Source organism: Perca flavescens, chromosome 18, assembly GCF_004354835.1.
Source record: "Perca flavescens isolate YP-PL-M2 chromosome 18, PFLA_1.0, whole genome shotgun sequence".
NCBI lineage: Eukaryota > Metazoa > Chordata > Actinopteri > Perciformes > Percidae > Perca > Perca flavescens.
The window spans coordinates 21,199,139-21,224,220 of NC_041348.1; the positions used below are offsets into that span (position 1 = coordinate 21,199,139).

Sequence of the window (25,082 nt, forward strand, 5' to 3'; positions counted from 1 at the left end):
GAGACAGCATTTTTTCTTATATTGGAAAACATAATTTGCCTCAGATTTATGTGAAATGCGTTTATTTCCCACAAATGGTTGGATAGCTAAAAGCTGTTATATGCATAACGCAATCTGCTGATAAGCAATGCATGCATGCATGCATTTCTGCCATTCAGGGTTTTAACGAATTATCAATCAACATTTGGCAATGTTTTTATAAAACTAGAGGACAATAAGACAGGCCACATTGACCACTCTGGCATATAGTTATCAACCCCAGCCCCAACAAACACAAAAGCTCCAGTCTATTTTTGGTACTGATTAATTCACCAACATGTGGACTGTTATAAAGAATATGTTCCAGTGACCCCCTCTGGTTGCTAATAGACATTGCTTTTGTGCATCTATTGGCTTGTTCATGAATTTCCAATGTACAGAGAACAAATTTAAGAGATGAGAAAGTTGTCATGCTCTGCTTTCCTGTTTAGATTGGGGTCCATGTAATTACAATTAGTTTTTAATTAGTCTTTTTTTGTAGAAAACAGTGACATAAGTCAGAAAAAGTAACTCAAAGTAATTAAATATGCATGTGTACACATTTTACAACATTAGTTATTTTTAGCTTCTTTATTTTTCATGTGGCAGAGATATTTGTACAGTGTCTCTGCTTAATCACTTCAACTTACAACCTTGTATGCTGCCTGGCAGTCACTGCATTTGACCTTACAGATAGAAATCTTCAATGATGTGTTGGCAGTACAGATCTAACTCTGCTCAACTGGATGCTGGGCTTTTGTTTGCTCATCAAAACAACAGTGTCAGAGGGATAGCCCGCCACAGATTTATCAATGTTCGGATACATTTTACTTTTTTTTTAATTTTTTATTATAAACCTTGTTTTTACATGCATATGTGTGTTAAAGACATGGCAATAGTATGCCTATATCCCATATCCTAAATTATAAAGTGTATAAAACCTAACCCTAACCCAATTAAATTAAATGTTATTGTCATCTTATTTATAGATATAATGAAATATAGTCTTGTCATACCAAGATAGTGCAACCAGCTAAACATGCTTAACTTGTAGTAACTGTTCATGCATGCATTGTGGTTTATATGTATTTATATGTATTTATTAGTAGGATAACCCCTTGAGATGAATCATCTCATTTTCAAGGGGGTCCTTAATGTTATTAATTACAGCAGTGAATTTCCTTTTACGTGAAGTAAAAAAGTCCACTGTCTATTTTAAATGTTACTGTTGATTACAGCTAAAGACTGGCGATTCACCACAATGCAATACTGGATATGCACAAGCAAAATTCTAAGGAGGCACATCTGAGAGTCATTCATATTGTGATACGTTTAAGGCTTCATGTTTCAAGCTAACAATGGAATTATAATAACAATGTTCCAATGGTAAAAAGTGGTAACTGCAAGGTAGTCTCTTTGACATCATGCAATTCATTTCTCACACGCCCTGCTGGAGAGCATTCCAGAAACACACCCAGAAGTAATTAAAGCTTCAAGCTGTCTGTGAACATATTAGATATGGTGTTATAAAGGGCTTGTTGGCAATTGGACATGCATATTTTTACTTGTGTAAGTTATCTAGCTCTCTTACTTATTTAAATCACTCTTTATGTGTATTATTTTTGAACAACAGAAAATAGATAGCAGTATCCAACAAAAGGGATCACCTGAACACAACTCAGCAAGAAAAACAAACAAGCATCCCTCAGAGAAAATGAAATGCCCTACCTAGGTGCAATGACTGAACAAAAGGCTGTTGCCTCCCTTCTTTTGTACATTCTTATGACTGAAGTCATGTGGTGTGTGTGTAGGTGAAATTGTAAATGATAAATTTGAGGTAGATTTAGGAGATGATAACAACTTGAAACCAAGGGAGTAAGCTTCTCCTCGGAAAGCGTAGCTCCTATGGCGCCATTTTGATGCTAACAAGCCATCACCTCCCGTTAGCATTCCATTGACTGCCATTCATTTTGGTGCCACTTTGACAGCAAATAACTTTACATCTGAAGCGTTTAAAGACTCTATTTGTCCATTGTTTATTTCTAAAGAAACACGACAGTGTATAAAAGGCTCCATTACCTTGTACCTCACGTTATGGCTCCGTAGCAGACGTTTTTGTAAAAATAGGCTAACAATTGTGTTATAACCACGCGACTGTCTGTTGCATAGTAGAATTACCGTACAGTACAGAAGAAGCTCGCAGACAGTTTCGACTCACTTTAGCTGTTTAAGTTTAATTAGGCTTACTAATGTTAACTAGCATTTTAGTTAGCAATAATTAGCCTGTGCTCAGTCTCTGCAAGATTGGGAATGATTGAGATTTCTCAAATATTCAATAATGTGAGCACGCATTCCCCATGCTGTGTCATTTATGTCCCAGTATTCTTGCCATACTATTTCCATTTGATGCTTAATAATTGCTTTGCCCTCAGTTTTACTAAGGCTTTCCATGTCCACAATCTGGGATTTAGTTGATTGCTTGGCCAATATGTCAGCATCCTCGTTTCCATCTACACCTATATGGGTAGGAACCCACACAAAGCAAACCTTTACTTCCTTATTGTACATTCTATACAATAAATTATATTTCAAACATGTGATCTTGTCTGCATGATTTCATCGTTTTTATGCTTGTAAGCGCTGCCAAACTATCCAAAGCAGTTAGTGCATAACTTTTGTTACTTTCTTCCAACCATTCCAATGCTAGTATACTAGCTAGAAGCTCACCAGTATAAACTGATAAATGATCTGTGTCTCTCTTCTTAATACATATCTTATACAGTCCTGTGGAATGTAAACTGCGGTTCCAGTATGTCCAGTCTCAGGATCTTTTGAACCATCTGTGAATATCAACAACTTTTCTGCAAAGTGTTGCTCAATATAATGCTGTACTATATTTCCAGTATATCTCTGCTCAGACTTCTTTCTCAGTTGCTGGATATTTAAATCTACTAATGGCATCACAAACAACCATGGAGGAATAGTTGATGACGGGACTGTTGGACTATATTTTATATTTCCTAAACCTATATTTTTTGCTTTTACATTTCCTATCCACCCAAAACTATGAAAATTGGACGTGTTAGGCTCCCAACAATCCTGCAAAATGGTCTTTGTAGGATGAAATATTCCATGACCTTCTAAATTGACCCAATATGCCATCATAAACTTTACTCTCCTAATCCGCAGTGGCATTTACCCCATTTCAATCTGTATTGCAGCTACTAGTTATGTTTTAAATGCACCCAGGGGCAATTCTAGGATCAGACCTTTAGGGGGGGCTCAGCCCCTAATGAGAATGGATACGGTGCCTTGCAAAAGTGTTAACCCCCCCATGCTAAATCAGTAATTTCATTAGCCGATAATCTCTGAGCTAGCTATGGAACAACAACGTCAGCTAATGTTTTTAACTAAACCAGTTCAGCAAATTCAGCAAATTTATTTGCTTACGTTTCAATTTGGGTTCTAATCTGCGACTTGAAATTACTAACTTCTTCTCCTTCTCTGGAGACTACCAACGTTAAACTTCCCAACCGCACTCCTGCTCTCCCTCTGACAGATTAGATAGAGACACAGCCAAAACCGGGAGTCAACCACCTCGATTGGCCAAAACTATGTTTCTGTTAACCCTTTCTTTGACTGGGTTACAGGTGCTTAGCATCGGCGACAGACACACAGGACATTAAACCTGTTTCAAGCCCTTTGAACCTGTAATTGTTTGTTCTCTGTTACTAACAGACAAGTTCACAAACTCTCACTTGAAGCACCAAAATTGAAAAAAGAAAAATTAATATTGTAATTTTTACTGGGGCTGAGATGAAATTTAGGGGGGCTTGAGTCCCTGTAAAAAGGGTCTAAAATCGCCCATGAATGCACCACTACAAACATGTAGAGCCTGAGCCTGCTGTACATCAAGCATTTTAAGATTAGTCTCTGCTGCAGATGCATATGCATATGTTATGCAACCATAATCTAGTACTGCTCACATTATGTCCAACCTGTTCAAAGATGTCATTGATCATTATATTACATTTATTTATTTATTTTATTTACATATTAATAATGGACTACATACACTACCTTGCGGAGTTAAATTTTTGGATTGGAATACTCTGTACCACTTTTACTTCTATTGTCTATTTGCCTTGATCCTATATTTCATTAAACAATCTTACTTCAAGTGCATTATCTGACATATGTGCTAACATGCTATAGCAAAAACCATCTTTTCCTGGTGAAGATTGCCATGGATTCAAATAGATTAAATGGTAGGTCTAAATCTTCTCCTGATGAAACGCTTTTTTTGGTAACCCTTGGGTTCGTGCAAGGGTCTCTTCCCTGTTTAGCCTGTAACGATACATTTTCCGAACTATGAACCTTCACAATTGTTTTTGCTAGAATTTCTGCCTTTTCTAAATTACTTATTGCCTTTATATTATTGCTGTATAACACTGGTATTTCAAAGTTGTTCTTTACTCCACTGATTTTCCTTATCACTCCCCATACCTCTGATAACTTTATTTCTCTTCCAATTTTGTTACAGTATTGTCTCCAGTATGTACGTTTTGCAGACCTAATTGCTTTTTGAACCATTGCTTGTGCTTTTGTATATAAAATCAATGCATCCATTGTACGGTGAACCTTTAGCTGTCTAAAAGTTCTATTTGTCTTTTTGATTGTTTCCTCACTATTTTCATCCCACCACGGCACACTCTTGCACACTACTTTTGAAACTTAGCATCACCGAGCTAGGTTAGCTAACGTTACATCCCCATTAAAAATAGTTGGTAACAACTGTATGAGTCGGTCTTGCCCTCCAGACACCTGTTTATGGGTCTCTCAGTTGAAGACGGTCCAGGGTCGACTTTTAGGGGTGTTGAAATTAATCATTGCATTGCGATGCGGACCTGGACGATTCTGCATCGATGCAGTAACAAACCATAATAGATTATTGCCTAATGACGTAACATGTTGATTTTCCCGTCGCTTCTTTTTTGTTGTTGTGCCTTTTGTCTGATGTCTGCTGTGTTCAGACTCCCTACATTCAGGAAGTGTCTTTTTTAAGAACAGATACAATAAAAAGGGCAGTTCATATATATCTGATTGCTTGAATTTGTTGATGAAAACTTTTGTAGCAATATATAATAATATTGAGGAGGTGGCACATTGTGATGCATCGTGATATTGAATCGATTCAAAATGTTGACAGGATAATCGTTATCGAATCGTGACACCAGTGAAGATTTGCACTCCTAGCGACTTGCTGAGTCATGTGAAAAGGGAATTGCCGTAGTCTAGCCGGGATAATATAAATGATCATCTCTAGTGCAGATTTCGATACAACAGCCTTGAGTTTGGCAATGTTTCTTAACTGGAAGAAACATGCTTAATGCAGTTGTATGGTATTGAATTGTTTTTTTATTGCATTTGATGTATTTCTAATATTTTGTCAACCACATTTATATCAATGAATAGTTATATCAATAAAAAGAATTGCAACAAAAACAACTGAAAATTCATATTTATGAATGGTAGGCTATGTTGCACAGCTGCTGTATTAGTTGTTTTGTGTTTCATGAAAACACCACTTACACAACCAACTGTTAAATCAACAAAGCTGAAGAACATGAAAGCTATAATTAGATTTGGTCTATATTTTTTGGTGTACATCCAAGGTTTCCTGCAGTAAATATGTATTATTAATTTATTAATATTGATATTGTCAACATGTTTATTTCTATCTGGTCGTGATTTGAAAACATGACGGGTTTTTTTTCGTTTTTTTCTACTTGCCATATATCTGTTTTTCGGTCAGGAGAACCATATCTCTTATTCGTACCAAGTCCAGTAGTTATGACAACACCTACTGCATCATCAAGACTGTATTACCACAGTTGTAGAGGTGAGTTGATTTTGCTGAGCAAAGCAATGATGGGTCTGGCTCCAACTAATCCTGTCAGGGTCCAGAGAATGTCCAAAAACAGATTACAAGCAAGACGCCATCCGGTCGTATTGACTTTGGGATGACTTGCATTTTAAAATGGGTAAATGTAAAAATGATCTTCCTAAACTCACTCTTATAGTGCTAATGTATGTAAAAAGCTCTTTTAGTTATTGTGTAATCAATCCCACTTTTCTGCTGACTTTGCTTACTTTTTTAATGTTTGTAATATTGTTTGCACCTCCATGTTATTGCTTTACTTTACTGATCTACTGTTTAACTGCTTTGTGGTTTTTTATATTATACGTCATTAGTTTTGACGACCATTGTAGCCATACAATGACACCACGTGTAATGTATTGAATCATATTGATCTGGTGTGACTCCTTTCACAACACAATTGCACGACATACAGCAGATGATCAGTTTCACAGAACAAACTTAGAACCAGAGCTCAAAAGTCCTCACACACAGGGGTGGCAAAAATGTATTTGCTATATTTATTGATCCATATTTGTGGATCATGTTTTTATATGACAGAAAGTGTCAAATGCAATTTTGATTGATCTTAGATCTTAGAGGATCCATTGTTTCAGATTGACTCTGTGTTATATTTACACTACTAGTTAATGTACTATTGTAAATTGAAATCAATCATTTATTTCACCCTTGCAACTTTCGGTTCGCTGGCCGAAAGTTGCAAGGGGGGGTTTTCCGCTCACAGGCACTAGGGGGAAGCGAGACGACCACCATTCAACTCGAAAAAAGTCATATAACCATTCCAATGACTCTGAAGCTGTTCAGTTAAGGTAAATTAAACTAAAAAAAACCCTGCATAGTTCCCCTTTAAGAAAAGGTTTTACAAGACATCTGTGGATATTTTGGTTTTTGTGAACACCTCTATATCAATTCTATCTCTGGTTAATTAAACATTGAAAATGCTTGTACATCACAACAACCCCTAGAAAAGGATAATTTCAGCACTAATTTCTCTTTTATTTGTCCCACATTTTCTTTGTATTAATGTATCGTTTAATTATGGCCATTTGCTCCAAGTCCAATGATGTCATTTTGTACATACTGTAATCACTGTACTCAGTGCTGTTGTGAATTTGAGTCTGTGTTCTTCTGACTGATTAACTTATCTTGAGTTCACCTCTGTTGTAATCTCGATCAAACAGCTGTTACCTTTTTTTAGGAGGTGAAAGGTGAACCAAGATGTTCAGACATTCGTCTTTTTTTATCAGCAACATTACAGACAAATGTTTTCTTTGACTGTAACAGTATATCCACTGTTTCGGGGGGCATTGGCTTAATTTATCTTTTCATTATAGTAAATCTAACATTGTAGAACAGTGTCTCAGACAATTTAAGTTATTAAGCCAAGCATACTAGAGGCCTACTTCTGAATATATAGAACATAAGCCTGAACTTGACAAAGACATAGTAGTTTCCATCAAATTAGACTTTAACTATCTCCTAGAGAGTGATCTTATGTATATGTTTGTTGCTTTTTATCAGTGGCGGAGGAAGTATTCATATACTTTATTTCAGTAAAAGTACCAATACCACAAAAATAATCCATTAGTCCTGCACGGAAAATGTTACCGAAGTAAAAGTATAACTATTATCATGTAAAATATACTTAAATTATCAAAAGTAAAAGAACTTAATGCAGAGAAATGGTCCATGTGAGTGTGTAGATTATATATATTTATGATATACTATATATATATATATATATATATATATATATATATATATATATATATATATATATGTTTATATACTATATGAATATATCATTGTTACTCATGCATTAATGTTCAAACAGCATTTTACTCTTGTGGTTGGTTGAGGTGGAGCCTCCAAATGTCTGTCTGAGCAACAGAACAAAATTATTCAATTTACTGTAATGAAAGGCAAGGAGAACAAGAAGTCTTTACATTGGAGAGGCTGAAGTCATGACATGTTTGCCATGTTTGCATGAAAACGACTTAAACAATTAATCTACGAATTTGAGTTGTAAGATAAATGCATTAGAGTAAAAAGTAAAACATTTCCCTTTGAAATACTCAAGTAACGTACAGTAGGCTACATGAGTAAATGTACTTAGTTACATTCCACCACTGCTTAATGAGTATATTCATTGTAATAGGCCTCGTTCATGGGAGACATTTTGAAAAGCACATCCTAACATTGACACAATGCACTGTACCATAACTGAAGAACTGGCTAACCTAAATGGAATGCAGCCATTATTGTTATCTGTTACACTTGTGCTTATAATGCTATAATACAATATGATATTTTGTGTGCACAAATTTTAAAATCTGATGACCAGCATAGACTGATCAAAAGCCCTAAACCAGATCATATAAGATCAAGTGCTACAGCTTTAAGACATACTCTAATACAGCGGTAATAAAACTCCCCAAGTGCTGTAAGAAAAGCAGCAGGTGACTCAGGTTTCGATTCTGCGTGAATATGATTCATATTGTTGGGCAGTCATGGGTCAAAGGCTTACTTTCTGTAAAAGGCCTTCTATGTAAATGTTCAGAAAGGACACTATAGTGTAACCTTTGTGCTAAAAATCCATAAAGACTGGCGGAGTACTTCATTTTAAAGTTCCTAAATCACATCTCTGAAATAGTCAAAATTAAGCACTTGACTTAAAGTCAATAGTTTTGAAAACATTTAGAATGAAAAACAAAATAACACACAACTGGAATTTAAGGGAACACCACCTAAATTAAAAATATGTTATTTCCATGGCCTAGGAAAGTTCAATTAATATTTGTTTGTCCAACTTGTGATGTCATCAGGTATGAAGTATGGAGCTGCTCTGTAGACAATAAATAAGAGGCTGATTTTGTGAACTCCCACAGAATGTTTTTTGTTTTTGTTTTTTTTATCTACCCAAATGAGCTTTATTCTATTGTAGTGTTCTACTGTGTGCTCTCAGTGTCATCTATTACATCTTTCCCAGTTTATTGTTTATGGAGCAGCACTTTTTTCACAAATTTGAGTTTTAGCACTAACAAAAAACTCTCTGAGAGTGTCTTAGATCATAGGAATAACATGTATGAATTTTGAAAATGGGCGTAGTTCCCCATTAAAAAAGTAATCCCCTTACTTTGCTGATACAGCCAAATTAGTTTATTTGTGTACTGCCCTTTGAGCACTACAAATAAGCAATCAAAGTTAGTGATTCAGGATATATGAGCTGTTATATGACATTGAACTGATTACAAATGTTTTTTGGAGATAGAGATAAATGATAAACATTAATATATTTATTTCTCCATTAAAAGGACCTTAGGATCAGCCTAATGTCCCGAGAGAAAAAAACAACCAAAACGATAAAACAAAAGCTGAAGAGGATGATGTAAGATGTAACATACTGTAATCACATACAACACCCCCACCCAGTGCTGACAGTCAAGTCTTTGTGAAACGTTTTGACCTTTGGCCTGCCACAAGGACTGCTTAGACTTTGGAACCAGGGCAACACAGTTGCAAGTCCTGGAGATCACAAACAGTATGACATAGAGAGAGAACTATAAAAGCCAAGGGTCGAGAGTATAAGAATTGGACCTCACAGAAAGAGAAGATCTCTTCTTACCTCAAGGCATTCGGGAGCTATACTTATCCCATCATGGGGAGTACCAAGCTCTGCCTTTTGCTGCTGCTGGGCACATACACACTAGCCCGTAAGTATTGTGTTTTTATTTTGAAGCTAATAGAATTTAAGTATATAGTTCTACAATTTTTAGTGTAAATCTATTGAAAATTGTTGAAAGGTAGCCGGCTGGCTAACACTGGCACATTTACAGAAATGTTGACTAATGTGCATTGTCCTCATAAATAAATAAATCTCTCTAAATTTGAGAGAAAAGGGTTAGTGGACTTTTATTGCTTGGTATTTAAAAAAAAAAGGAAAAAAAAGATAATTTTCTTTTAAGATTTTGCTGTTTTTGTCTGTGGCAATATTTGATAGCTTGTTTGGTACTCGAGCATTCATTTTGTCATACTATTTGTGTTAGCTGTGATGCTATTAAAACCCTTTTTAAATGAGCTAAAAAATAAATGCTTAATGATGGTTTAATTATACTTATAAATACAGATTTTATTTAATTAAGTATTTAATTGTTCTCAGCTTAGTTTTACAGCAGCTTAATGTGGCTTTTTCAAAACGTCAAGCAAACACAGTTTTTCATCCTTTACAGAGCAAGATGTGGGAAGTGTTGAGGAACAATCTCCAGTTTGCTTATGTGAGTTGCTTTATCAATCTTAACATTGTTTTCCTAAATTATTATAAGATGTGTTTATACATGATAAATACACCTTTGAATGCTTACTAATGAGCCCACCTGTCAGTAATTATTGATCGTGTTTTCTTAGTATTTGTGTATTTCAAGATCTGAGAATTTCTTATATAAGTGTAAAAAGATGCACAGTGTACTAAACATCAACATTACTGAGCTCTAAATGATGTTATAAATATTTTTTAGTGGCCAAAAGATTCAAGAACTTCCGGCGGTTTGTGTACGACTACGAAGCTGAGACATTAAACGGCGTGAATGGAGCTACCGACAATAAGAGTGGACCCAAAGTCTCCTGCAAAGTATGTCACACAACCTAGACTATTTCTGCAAGCACAACAGGCGTGTAACCCTGAATAGAATAGAAAACAAACAGTAGTACTAAAAAAAAATGTTTACTCTGCTGCACAGGTTGAGGTTGAAGTGCCCCAGACCTGTAGCTTCATCATCCGCACAACAGAGTGCTCTCTGAGCGAGATCTCTGGTGTGGACACAGAAGGAACCCCAGTGTATCGTCCTGCTGAGGAAGCTCAGGCTTTTAAAGCTGCCATGGCCAAGTAAGTTGTGTAATACAGCAAAGATTTAACATTCACCTGTATTATTTAGTCCTACAATTGAGGACTGTCTGATTAGAAAAGTGGCTACAATTGAAGAAAAGGATGGTCTAAATGGCAGGTTGTAAATGATGATCTGTCCACGTCAACAGGAACAACTTGAAGATCACAGTCGAAGGACAGACTGACGTCAGACTCTACCCCGAGGATGATGAGCCTGTCAACATCCTGAACATCAAGAGGGGAATCGTCTCTGCTCTCATCGTGCCAGTAATGGAAGAAGAGAAGAACAACAAAATGGTAGCTCCCCTCACTGTTTTATTGTCTTTTTTTAGTTTTGTCAGTATTTAAAGCAGTTGCCAATCAATTTAGGCCAGAGTCACCATGTAGATCTTGATTCTGATTATGGTGTAGACTTAGGCAACGATAAAAAATAAAGTTGCACAATGAGTAGATAAGCTGTACCAGTCACAGGTGATAAGTACACTCCAGTAACATGATGTTCGCAAAATGACATTCTTCAGCTGCAGCTCAAAGTCCTAGATAAGTTTATCTTGCTAATGGCATCACCGGCTCTCATAACGGGGGGGGGTAATCATTCAGTAGAATTGATAATCAGATTTATGGAGGTTGCTAAATGACAAAAAGCACGTTTACCACATTTGCCACTTTTTTTTTTTTATTGTTTCCAACATCCTTGGTATTGATGATGCCTCTCATCATTTTCAGTCCACCGTGCATGGAGTGTGCCCCACCGACTTCAGCGTCAACGCCAGAGAGGACATCGCCACCGATGTGACTGTCAGCAGGGATCTTTCCAAATGTGACTTTTTCTTTGCCCGCAGGCAGGTCACTAGTCCCCTGGCACTCATCACTGGCATGGTAAGAGATTAAGCAACTACCTCACACTGTCACCATCACAAACTAAAGCCAAGAGTTGGTAGATTGTGTTTTAATAGCATAATATAAACTAAAAAGAAGCTATATTTCAACAGTATAAATCCACTGATGGATTGCCTTTTAGAAAGAGAAAACAAAAAACTGAACAGAATAGAAAATAACACTAAAAGTGAAAATTAAAATTAAAACATCAAATTAATCTTCAACATGCTATTTCCTTCCCTTTGTGCTCTTTTTCATAATCTAACAAAACATTGATGTTGTTTTTCTACCATTAGAACTACCCTCTGTCCAAAATGATTAGCAGCACCCAGACTTGCAACTACAAGTTTGACAACCAGAAGAAACACATGACTAGTGGAACCTGCACAGAGAAACACATCTTCCTGCCCCTCTCCCACCAGTGAGTTTTAAAACAATGACGAATCCACTAAATAATAGAAGAGTGATCCATTTCTAGTGTACAGCGCGCCCTATTTTCCAATTCTCAAGAGCAAAAAATGTGAATTGTAGGTTTGTTTTATTATTTGTGCCCAAATTAGGGAATTTCTTGACATATATATGCCTTATAAAAATACTACTTTTGGGAGGTGTAATTATTCCCTATTATGACCAATATGTGAAATTCTCTCTTCTCTTCTGCAAACAGGAATGAATATGGAATTTCTACTCTGGTGAAGCAGACTGTGACTCTGAGAGAAACCGCCAAGATCAATGACAGAATCTTTGACCGCAGTGAGTGTTTCGGTTTTTAAAATTGCTTTGTGTGTCAAATGTGTCAAATTTGCGGCATTTTCTCACTGTTTATGATATATATTTTTTCAGATGAGTACAACCTCAAGGCCTTGGCCATGGATGTTGCTGACGAAAAGTCCCCTGTGCAGACCAAGGATGCTGCCATTGCCACCATGCAGCAGCTGAACACCCTGTCACAGACCGCTCAGGGTGAGGAACGTGCCAGCCTCTTTCACAAACTGGTGTCTGAGCTGCGTGGCCTGAAGGTTGACGTCCTGGGATCTGCTACTGTTGAGATGATGGACATGTCCCAATCTCTGACATGGCAAGCTCTGGCTCAGTGCGGCACCCCAGAGTGCACCAGCGCCATGCTGAAGATTCTCAGGACCTTTGACGATGCTGCTCTAGAGGTTGATGCTGCTGTCTACGCCCTGGGACTGCTGCCTAACCCCTCCCGCCTCATGGTAAAGGACATGCTGGCAATGGCTCAGTACAAGCAGAGCAAACCCATCATGTATGCCCTGAGCAATGCAGTCAGGAAGTAAGTAAACCTACATATCATCTTTTTTTGAATCTGAAGAAAGTTTTCCACAGTACTGTAGCAGTGAGTGGTGGTTTCTGTTGTAAATTAATTACTAATGTCTCACTTTGTCATTAGACTGTATCAGGCTGAGGGCGTCACCCCCGAGATCACTGCCGTCTCTGAGTACATGACTTCCCTCCTGGGCGCAGACTGCGCTGGGGAGAAAGATCTGACCTTCTTGACGTTGAGGGTAGGTAACCAGCTGTGAAGATAGACAGCTTATAAACATATTACTTTTTATGGCAACTTCCACTTTTATGTTTTTTTTCTGACTGTTAATACTATTCCATCCAGGTTGTTGGTAACATGGGAGATGCAATGGAGGCTGCTGACGCTGCAATAAAGACCACCCTGGTGAAGTGCATGAGACAGCCTGCAACCACACTGTCTGTGCAGCTGGCTGCCATCCAGGCTTTCAGACGCATGTCTGCGACAGATGAGGTAACTAACATCCCCCTCCCCGAATGAACTTTATCCTAGATTCCCAGTTGTAGAGTTTCCACAATAACAAACATGTTACTGTTGTTTTTCTATCCAGGTTCGAGCTAACCTCCAGAGAGTCTGCCAGTACCCCAAGGGTGCTGTGCAGAAGCGGCTGGCAGCTTACCTGATTCTGATGAGGAATCCTCAGGACAGTGACATTGAGATGGTGAAAAAGCTGCTTAAGCAGGAGCAGAACATGCAGATCAAGGCCTTTGTGACCTCCCACGTCTACAATATAATTTCCTCCACTGATTCAGAGACCCAGAAGTAAGATTGGAGAGCCTTTCAACTGTCAACACAAGTTATGCTTTATTTCATGGAAATACTGTGCCGATTTAACCACCCACCTTTTTATATTCAGCTGATTTGTTTTTACATTTTATTATTACCCCAGGCTCGGTCAGAAGATAAAGGATGCCCTGCAGGACACTGATGTCACCACACACAGCGACTACACCAAGAAGTCCCGCAACTACAACCTTGGCATGGCACATGAGAGCATGCAGGCCGCCATTCAGGGCAACATTGTCTTCGATCCCAGTAGCCAGTTGCCTAGGGAGATGATGCTGGAAACTACCCTAAAAGCTTTTGGTTTTAACATGGATCTTTGGGAGGTATGTAGTACTAAAGTATACGTACTATAATCAGTAATTTGTTGCTGTTTCAAATTGTAGTTTTACACTTACTGTAAACACTAGCAGCAGTAAACGTAATTCATATGACTTATTCTTCTTCTTAATATTGTTTGCTATATTGGACTTTTTGGTTAATTTGGCCAGCCCTACCCATCTGCTCCCTGAAATTAAAACTTAATAGCATATGTAAGATAATTGTTTGGCTCAAATTCACACTTTAACACACTAAACCCACACGGTTTTTTAATCTAATTGTTTTATTTTTTCTGATAGATTGGCATGGAAGGAAGGGGCTTTGAGCCAACCATTGATGCTTTGTTTGGAAAGACCGGGTTCTTCCCTGACACTTTGTGCAAGACTCTGTACTGGACTTTAGACAAGATACCACCAAAGATGAAAGAAGAAGTGGAGAAATGGGTTTCTCCCCTGGACACAGAAGAAAAAAAGGTATATCTTGTGTGTTATAATTTCTGTTAAACACTCTTTAAGTATAAGTTATGTTAATCATTTCCACTGATACCACCATAACTAATACAACTTTTTCCTAAGATTCCCGAAAATCTTGTAAGAGAAATTGTTCGCAACTTCAACAAGCTGGTAAAGGATCTGCAGAGTCAAGAGTCCCCAGAGGCCGTGGCCTACCTGAAGATCATGGGAGCTGAGCTTGGCTACATCAAGGGAAACGAACTGAAGTCCCTTGTTGATAACGCAAAGATGTATGCAGAGATTTTCATGAGGACCATTCCTACCCAGGTACTCTTCTGAACTCCTGTTATCTATTTAATATAATGCCTGTTTTTTCTGTACCATAGTGAGAGAGAATTAAAAAGTGACCATTGATTTTTTTTATCAGGTTGTGGCTAAACTGATGTCCAGCACTGACAATGAAATCTTCGCCCATTACATCTTCATGGACAACAAATTCATCATGCCAACAGCATCTGGCTTTCCTCTGACATTTGCTCTGTCAGGCACATTCACTCCTGGAGCAAAGGGAGGCCTTCGCATGGCTCCAAACATGGTAGATTTTCCATCTTTTGTCCTCAAACTACTCTCAATGCTCTATCAAAAATGTAAATCATAGTTTTATTATTATGCTGTTGCTATTTCATTGATGTACTTCCTCAAATGTCTTGCAAAGTTGTATTAAAATCTATGACAATAATAATTCAATATAAATAATATAGACTATTGTCGACTGTCATAGTAGTTGTACAATAGTAGAAGTGTCATTTTATTTATTTCTTGACTTTGCAACTAATTTAATTTCATGTGATCTGTTTTTGTGTACAGAATGAGCTGCTGTTCACACCCTCTATTGGAGTTGAGTTTGTGACTCAGATGGGAGTCCATGTCCCTGAATTCGTTGTATCCGCTGTTGAGATGCACACCAACATGTACCATGAGAGCACGCTCAATGCCAAGATCACCATGGAACAGAACCAGGTCAAGCTATCCATCCCCACTCCACAGGGCACCACAAAGCTCTTGAGCATCGGGTAAAAAATAACATTCATAAATTATATTTGATAAATTATATATATTTTTAAGTGCTTTAGTAGACGATGGCAATGTTTATTACAGCATGTTTAACAAAGTTATTAGAAGATGGAAAGTGATGTTGCTGTTTTTTCTTTGAAATAGCAATAAAGTGCTGATTGTGGGTGCTGGTCAGGCTGCTGTGATCCCACACACAGAGGGTAACGCAGACTGCAGAACTCTCTTCTCTGGAGTCAGATACTGCACCAACACACTCCGTGCAAGCACTGGTGATAAGACTGCTGTTCCTTACTTCCCCCTGAATGGAGAGTCTAAGTAAGTTTTTCTTTGAAGAAGCTATGATTGTTTTGTTAATTTTTATATCACTGAATGCAACATACTGAATGATAATCATTCTTTCAATCACAAGGAAATGGTAATTTAATGGTGTCTCGCCTCTGTAATTTGACATATTTCAGTGTGTACATGTACTGGTATGCCATTCAGTAAGGACATCAGGGATGTGGACAGGTACGGGCTATTGTTGCCCGGGCAACAACCCGTTTGCCCTGATTGGCTTAGCTACCCCTCTGGTGGAATAGCTTAAATAAACTTTCTTTCTTTTTATATATTTTTTTTTTTTTCATTACTAAAGTTAAATCAAATTAAATCGCTATATCATTCAATCTTGCCCTCCCATGTATTTATATTTTCACATGGTGCACTGCATATAGCAACAGGCTAACGTAGCTACGTTACGTCCGTTACATTAGTGTGCGTTCTGTAGAGAAGAGAGAGGCTCAGGGATGTGATGGTTTGGGCTCTTGAATCATGCTAAGTTATACTTTGTTTCCAGATTAGAGCAATAGCCCCTCCAAATGTCTGTGCACATCCCTGAACGACATAAACAATGTTTAGTAGAATTAGTCAAAGTTTGAAACACAAATACTTAAAAAATGATTGTTCTTGTGTTTTTACAATATCATAGAATATTTGAGAGGGTTCAACTTTGTTCTTTTCCCCCTAGGTTCACCTTGGACATTAAGCCTTCTAAAGAGGTCTCTGAGTACACAGCCACCATTGCCTACAAACTCCTCAGCGAAGGAAAGGACGACCGCCAGAAGGTTGATTCTTTGCAGTTGGCCCTGAGAGCTGAGGGTATGAACGTCTTATTTGGAGAAAAAAAACAACCTGTAATGATTGACGTCTTTCTGTGCCACAACCACCTTTTTCATTTAATAGGGTTACATACATGAGTAATCAAGTTATACTTTCTCTAACTTTAGGTGCTCAGCCTACCGAGGCTACAGCCACCATGAAGTACAACAGGAACAGGAATGTCTTTACCACACAAATCCAGGTACCTGACTTTGATATTGAGGCCGGCGTTAAGGTTGGCTTGGCCGACAGCAGTGCCAAAGGCAAATCCATTACCCTTGAGATCTCCAACAAGAACGTGCCCCAGCTCTCTCTGATTGGCCGTGCCAAGTAAGTCAACAAAAAACAAAAATCTTTTGTTTAACATACTGTCAATAAATAATATATCTGACTTAGAGCTATGTACTGTAACATGCCCCATATCCACATTTACACAACAGCTAAAACATTTATTTACAGACAGTGACTTGATCATGTTTTTTTTATTAATCACAGGCTTCAGGCCATGACTGATGGCATGCTGCAGGTTCAGCTGTTGGTCCCCTCACTCAAGACTGATGCTGCCATCACTGCTACAATGAGCAATGCTGATGGACTCACCATGGAGATCAAAAGTGATGTCAAGCTCCCAGAGACCTCCTCCATTCAGGCAATCACATTCAAATATGGTATGTGTGTTTAAGAATATACTGCTAATGGACTTCAAAGATTGATGATTTCAGGCATTTGTCTCAAACACTGTCTCAAATGTAAAAGTAAAATGCTAAATGCTTTGTATCTAAGGTGAAGACCAAGCTGAGGTTCATCTGATGTCCAACATGAATGCTGATACTAAGATCCTGGTGCCTTACACTGAAGCTCTCCAGGCCTGGCTCAGGCAGTTTGCGGAGGATATTGTGGACCAGCAGGTTGTCAAGACTGACATGAAACTGCGTCATATCTTCAACAAGGCCGTTGAGGTCAAGATAATATAATCATTACAACTATTTTAGCAGACCTTGACTTAGTTATAGTTCCTCTGGACTAAAGCATGACAAATGTGGTGATTTCTTCATCAGGCCAGTGATATCTGGATGGACAAGATCTCAGCTGATGTTCCCTATGTTGAGACTTTGAGGAGTGGAATTGCAAGTGTTGAAATGCCCTCCATGCCTGAAAACCTATTCATGAACTTGTAAGTATACCCCACATCTAAAAATAATAATTACTATGTTTCACAACATGTAGTGACCAGTTGGATGTCTGCTTTAAATTACATAATAATACATTTTCTGCTTTTATCCTTTCACCAGTGATAGCACATTTAAGTACCAGTTCAACCAGGACCGTTTGACCATCACTGTCCCTCTGCCTCTTGGAGGCAAATCATCTGAGGAGCTAATGATACCTTCATTCAACACCCCACACATCTCAATACCTCAGCTGGGCATGGAGTTTGCCTCAAAAGAGATCCAAATCGATTTTATCATCCCTTCTGAATATGATCTCGCTCTGCCTCTGATGGGAATGGTGGAAGCATCTGCCAAGGTCAACAGCAACTATTATAACTGGGAGGCAACTGTGTCTGCTGGTAACAACACTGCAGAGTCTCCTAGCTACTTGGCCAAGTTCAGCATCATGGCTGACAGCCCAATTAAACTTCTCTCCTTTTCAACTGAGGGTAATTTAATCTTTATTCTTGTCTTTAATTCGAATAAGTATACATTTGTTATTTATCTCTAGAGAAACAACATAAAAGTTGATACTGATTAATATTTTACTGTTTTGTCTGTTTTAAAGGAGCTACAAAAATCACTGACACACCAGAGAAGACTATGAAACTGATCATTGATGGTTCCCTGAACCACATGCTCATGAACACAGGTTTTAATGTGCAGGAAACCATTGCTGTCACAGACAAAGTAATGTCAACAGGACATTATAACATCTATGCCAACACCCCTGTGGGTCTGGAGACTTCTCTGACTATTACCACCCAGGTCACCCTAGATTCAAACATGCTCTCTGGAGATATCAACACAGACGGAACTGTGTCTATTGGACCCATGACTGCTAGCACTACTTATCTACACACCTTCTCTGTTGAGCCAGCAAAGAAAGAAGCTAAACTGGAGAGTACACTGAGGGTGAACTCTGAAATCCTCAAGGTTTCAAACAAGATCAAGGCATCATATGCAAATGAGGAACTTTTGATTGAGTCGAACACCATCATGAACACTGACCCCATCAAGCACACCACCAAAATGAGCTTTAGCTACAAAGATGTCAAGCTTACCATCCAGTCTGACTCTGTGACCAAGGCTGATGAGAGAATACTTCGTAGCCAGATGGAGTTTTCTGCCTCTGGAGGACAGGCCAGCCTCAGGATAGAGAATCAAGCTGATGACACGGTGAACCGTGCCTACTCTTTGCTCACTGGGTCTATGAACCCCACCGGTTTGGAGATAAATGCTGATGCCTCCTTGAACATCTTCTCAAGCCTTGCCTCTCACAAGGCAACCTTAGCCCTGACCATGAATGGCCTGACTACTAGCTGTACAACAACTGCTCAGCACAGCCCAATGACCTTCGAGAATGTTTTCCATGGTGGAGTTGACAACTCTGGTGCTACCATGTCTCTCACCACTAAGGGAGCCATTAAAGAGAACAAGGCTGAGCTCAATGTTGATGGGAAGATTGCAAGCACAGAAGTGTTTCTCAATGGCATCCTTAAGGGCAACCTCTTTGACATCAACACCATAAACAGAGTGAACCTCAGACTGAATGAAGATGGCTTGATCCTCTCTAACAACATAGTTGGCTCTCTCAAGGAGATGAGAACCGAAAATACCCACTCACTGTCTCTTACGTTGAGATCTTTCTCCCTTCACTCCAAGACTGACAATTTCCTTGACGAAAGGAACTCCTACATGCATGACATCACAGTTAACATGGAGCGTTTTATTGCCTCAGTTATTGTGAAAAATGACCTAAAGATCATGGAAATTAACTTTGTGAATGATGCCCAGTTCAAGGCAAAGCCCTACAATATGGAGCTGACTGGAACAATGATGGGAGTCTTCTCAGAAGAAGAGCTAAAGCACACGTATGAAGTCAACTTCATTGACATGGTCTTCTCTGCAAAGTGCAATACCAATGGTAAACTCCTGGGATCTCAAATGACACATACCACTGATATGGAGGTTGTTGGTCTGACCATGAAATTCAACAATGTGGCTAACTTCAATTCACCAGTTCTTCGTATGGACAGTACAGTCAAAACTGTTGCTGCACCCTTCACTCTGAACATTGATGCCATTTTCAACTCCAATGGTGCAGTGTATCTGTATGGTGAGCACAGTGGTGAACTATACAGCAAATTCCTCCTGAAGGCAGAACCCCTTCTGTTCACACAGTCTTTTGAGTACAGAGCCTCAACCACCCATAAACTGAAAACCACTATCATCACAAATATGAACAACAAGTTCAACAGCATGCTGAGCCTCCAAGAGCAAATTGTCACACTGAAGATGGCATCCACAGTGAACGAGCACACTTTTGATCAAGAAATGAGTGCCTTTAACAATGCAGACAGAATGGGTATTGAGATGTCAGGAGCTGTTTCAACTGCCCTCTTCAGTGATGCCAATCAAGATTACGGCATCTCTGGATTTGTGAAATATGACAAGAACAGTGATAGCCACTTCATCCAGATCCCATTCATTGAGCATCTACCTGCAGTTATTGAAAACGTAAAGATCAAAATGATGAAAATGATGGACCACAGCATTGAGATGCTGAAAGACTTCAACACTAAGTATGAGATCAGTGCCAAGATTCAGAACAAAGTGGCCGAACTGAAGGAGGTCATTGACAACTTTGACTTCAAATTCTTTGTCCAAGACTTAAGAAAGTTTCTCAACTCAATAGAAAACGTCATGATCAACTTGACAACCAAGTTCCCAACTGACAAAGTCATGAATGTGCTGAAATCAATGAAGGATGCTATCATGGCTTGGATCAAGAAGCATAACATTGCTAACAATTTTGATGTAATCTATGCCAAAATAGAAGAGATCCTCTCCAGCTATGAGATTGAGAAGATGATCGGGGCCATCATGGATGAGGTTGTTAAAATTATGAAGCAGTATCAGGTGAGGGAAAAGATACAGTCTGCAATTTCTGCTCTCAAGTCAGTTGACATCCAGCCTTTGCTTAAAAGAGTTATGGCACCTGTTCAGGAGCTTGTGAATGAACTGTATTCCTTTAACTTTAAACAGCTGATTGATGACATGAGTGACTATTTCATGAGGATGGTCCAAAAAATCAAATCTTTTGATTATGACACATTCACTATAGAGTTGAAGAAGAAAGTTGCAGATATAACCATGATTCCCTGTTTTGGGAAACTCTACGGAGAGTTCAGAGTTACCTCCCCTCATTTGAAACTCAGGACCACTGCTGACCTTGAAAACACCACCACTACATCAGTCACACCAGAGTTCAAAATCAACCTTAACTCACAGACTACATCTACTTTGAAATGCCTTAACTTCAATGTGGATGCCAGTGCCCATTTTGCTGCACCCAAGATGAGTCGTCTGTCCATCTCTGAGAATGTTAAAGTTGACCAGTCATGTTTCACACTTGACCACAACGGAACAATGACTCTCTATGGCCTGTCAGCTCAAGCTTCCTCTGAAACTACTGCAAAGGCCAACACTGAGCTCTATGTTGCCAAGCTTGTCAACAATGCATTCTTTGTCCTTGAAAATGGAGTTTCTGCCACTGTGGAGACTAGCTACAAACATGACCTCAACATGCCATTCCTCAACATCTTCACTGAAACCTCAATGAATCAAAAGAATGTCCTCCAGATTGAGGCTGGCACTGCCCGTTTGACCATTAACAATCTGGCCAATGAAAAATATGCAGTTCAGGACTTCTCAGATGAGGTAAACCACAAGAGTGACATGGAGCTGGTCATGGATCTCCACACAGCCAAAGTGACTTTCACTGGAGCAACAGGTAGCAACCACCTCACACTGAATCAAAATGTGGATGCTGAAATCTGCATTTTCCGTCACATAATTATTAATGCCAAGTTTGAGACAGAAACACCTTTCATGAAGGGCAGCATTGCAAATGTCAAGTTCCAGGCTAATGCTGGAGACATGAAAATTGATTTCACTGCCTCTCACAGTGCTGAGCTTGCTGGACAGGTTGAGGGAACTCTCTCAAACTCTGCGCTTGCTTTGGTCACACCTACTGAGCTTATGTTTGACACCAAGAACAAGGGGAATGTCAAGGTTGCCCTTCCATTTAAGCTGTCTGGAAAGATGGATCTCCAGAATGACATCTCTTTGACCCTGAACTCTGAAGTGCAGCAGGCTAGCTGGACAGGTCGGGCTAGATTCAACCAGTACAAATACTCCCATTACTTCACCGTGGATAATGGTGACAGAGAAATTAACATATTTTCTCAGATCAACGGAGAGGCAAATCTGGATGTGCTCAAGGAGCCTATTACCATTCCTGAAATAACTGTGCCATTTGTTGGTATGTGGAGAGGAGTGGAAGACTACTCTCTGTGGGAAGACACTGGCCTGAGCTACCTCCTGACAACAACTCAGCAGACATTTGACATGAACTCCAAGCTGAAGTACATGAAGAGCCCTGAGATGATCACCATTGACATTAATGTGGATCCAGTGATCAATTACATTAACAACAATGTCAAGACTCTGCACAAGAAAGTGCTCAACTGCAAGGATAAGACTGCTGCCATTCTGGCTACATCTTATGACCAAGCAAAGGCAGAGTATGAAAAGTATAGCATTGAGTTGCCCAAAACCATTACAGTCCCTGCCTACAAAGTTCCAGTGATGAATGTTGAAATGTCCACATTCACGATTCCCCTGCCCGACATCAGTCTCATCACAATTCCTGCTCTGCATGTTCCATCTGCCCTCAGTAAGCTGACCCTTCCAAAAATCACCCTGCCCAAAATTCAGAGCATCAGGATCCCAGTACTGGGTGATCTGACCTATGAATTCTCCATGAAAACCGCAATGGTCACACTCAAAACTGATGCCAGCATCCTTAACCAGGACAGCATTCTCCTTACACTCGATGCTTCCTCAACCTCTGAATTTGAGGTTCTGACCGGAAAGATTGAGGGCAAAACCAATGTGAACACAGTCGGTGGATTTAAAATGGCCTCTGTCCTGTCTGTAAAACATTCAATGCTTGAGGGAAATCATGACAGCACCATCACCTTAAGCTATGAAAATGTGGATACCTCCATCACCAATTCAGCAAAGGTCAATCTACCTGTCCTGAATTTGGAAATCTATCAGGAGATTACTGGAAATCCAGATGAAGGCCTTGTTGTCTCTATGTCCACTCCATCTGCAGGACTCATTGCACTTCAAATGCAGACTAAGCGCCCAGCACAAGTGAAAGCCAGACTCTATGGTCGCTACCCAGTAAGATAACTTTTGCTTACTTGTTTGCCTACTAATGACCATAGAATGTGATTTCAATGTGAATAGTGTATTCATATTTTAATATTTGTTTCATGTTTAATTTTCCCCCACAGTCTGAGCCAACAACCGACATTGATATCTTGGGTCTGAAGATGTCTGTGATTAACTCTAAGAAGCTGAACCTTCAGACAACCTGGAACATGGAGATGCCATATGAGATGATGCTTGGCCTGAAAAAACAGGTGCCCACTGTCATGGAAATGATGTCTGATCCTGCTGTCAGGACATATAACACAATCTACAGATTTGCTAGAAGCCTTTCTTTTGAGCAGGCAAGAGAGCAGGGTAAAATGGTGTCCAGGTGGGCTTTTGACAACCTTGTAGCAGTAAATCATTATATTGAGACAACTGTCACAGATAAGACCATTTTGATCCTCAGAGCATACCAAAAGAAAGTTGAAATTGTTCTTGATGCAGTCGTTAAATTCCTGAAAGAAACCAAGTTCCAGATTCCTGGGTATGAACAGAAGTTGTCTGGGCTTGAGGTCTACCAGAAGTGTAGTGCTTTTGTTGCGGACGTATCTGAGGAGGCTGTTCATAAGGTTCCAGAGTACTTTGCCTCCATGTTTAGAGCAGTCATTGATTATTTCCAAGCAATTGAATTCACCCTTCCTGCCTCTAACCATGTTGTCAGAGGAAGAGAAATTATTGATGACTTGTTTGTAGCTTTGATGAAAATTCAGGACCAAGTGATTGCCACTGTTAGAAAACTGGGGGAAATCCAGCTGGAAGATATCATTAACAAATTATCTGCATTTGTGCAGTTTACCACTGAACAAAGTGAGAAGTTTCTCCAAACCCTTAAATCTCAGAATGTAGAGAAGCTTTATACTTTTGTGACTGATGTGTACAATGATGCCATCAACTCTCGTGTCCTGGCTGATGTTACCAGGCAGGTTGAAAAGGCCCGCAAAATTGTTGTAGAATATCTAAAAGCTGTGAGAGCTAAACTCCAGATTATTTTGGCTGACATGTCTTTTGAACAGCTTAAAGCTGACATCCAGTCTTGGATTGATTTATTGGTAAAACATGGTAATTCTTTCCACAACAATGTCATTAAGACACTTAAGGAGAAAAGCAAAAATGTTGAACCATTTGTGAGAGTAGGTGACAGACAGATGGAGATTGACATTCCTTTACCATTTGTTGCCAAATTCAACTAATTGACAGTGGCTGATATACTACAGTGTTTGTATTGATTGTATCTGTTGTGCAACCATGATGCTTGTCTCCCTACTCTGTTATTCAAATTATTAATTTTGTTTGTTATTTTACAGTAGACTCCCAGTTGTTCAGGTCCTACCGTGCTACCATTGTCTTGTACTATTTAAAATAAAACATGTGGCCTTCAATAAAGACAGTTTGTACTGCATACTGTACATCTTTGTGCATTTATTGTATATAATTTAACTTTGTTTATAAAAACTAATGCCATGGCAGGCTTATAAAAGTAGGAGTGTAAGCAAAGATTGTATGAAATGGTATTTACATGCTGGTAAATTTTTCTTTTACATTGATTATTCCTCCCAATAAAAAATGTGGCATTTCCTGACATGAAGCACTTCAGTTTGAGTCAAAGTTGCTCCCCTCAAACTCACAAATATATAGTTATTCAATTTTTTTTTTTTTAAACTTAATACTGAACACAGTCACAAAAAGCTCACTATATACTGCTGTCATTTGCCCATTTGTATCCTAGGAGTCTAAATTTAGCAGAGACACAAATAGCTTCGAAGACAAAAAA

The 25,082-nt window shown here is 38.9% G+C and overlaps 1 protein-coding gene across 1 annotated transcript; it reads left to right on the forward strand.

Annotated features, from left to right (window-relative positions):
* The first annotated feature begins 9,617 nt into the window (after positions 1-9,617).
* Positions 9,618-24,710, forward strand: LOC114572853 (apolipoprotein B-100). Its single transcript, XM_028604635.1, has 25 exons — positions 9,618-9,672; positions 10,474-10,586; positions 10,696-10,841; positions 10,991-11,138; positions 11,568-11,720; positions 12,017-12,141; positions 12,388-12,479; positions 12,564-13,014; positions 13,132-13,246; positions 13,351-13,497; positions 13,595-13,806; positions 13,934-14,153; positions 14,448-14,621; positions 14,724-14,927; positions 15,028-15,195; positions 15,468-15,673; positions 15,819-15,989; positions 16,681-16,811; positions 16,940-17,141; positions 17,307-17,479; positions 17,595-17,770; positions 17,870-17,985; positions 18,104-18,471; positions 18,591-23,278; positions 23,392-24,710. The coding sequence occupies exons 1-25, from the start codon at positions 9,618-9,620 to the stop codon at positions 24,499-24,501; spliced, it is 9,864 nt and encodes a 3,287-aa protein (XP_028460436.1). The 3' UTR covers positions 24,502-24,710.
* The last annotated feature ends 372 nt before the right edge of the window (positions 24,711-25,082 follow it).

Coding starts and splice junctions, on each gene's coding strand:
- LOC114572853 (XM_028604635.1), top strand. CDS start 9,618: ATGGGGAGTACCAAGCTCTGCCTTTTGCTGCTGCTGGGCACATACACA. Junction 9,673..10,473: donor GGGCACATACACACTAGCCC/GTAAGTATTGTG, acceptor AATATTTTTTAG/TGGCCAAAAGATTCAAGAAC. Junction 16,812..16,939: donor GTTGGCCCTGAGAGCTGAGG/GTATGAACGTCT, acceptor CTCTAACTTTAG/GTGCTCAGCCTACCGAGGCT.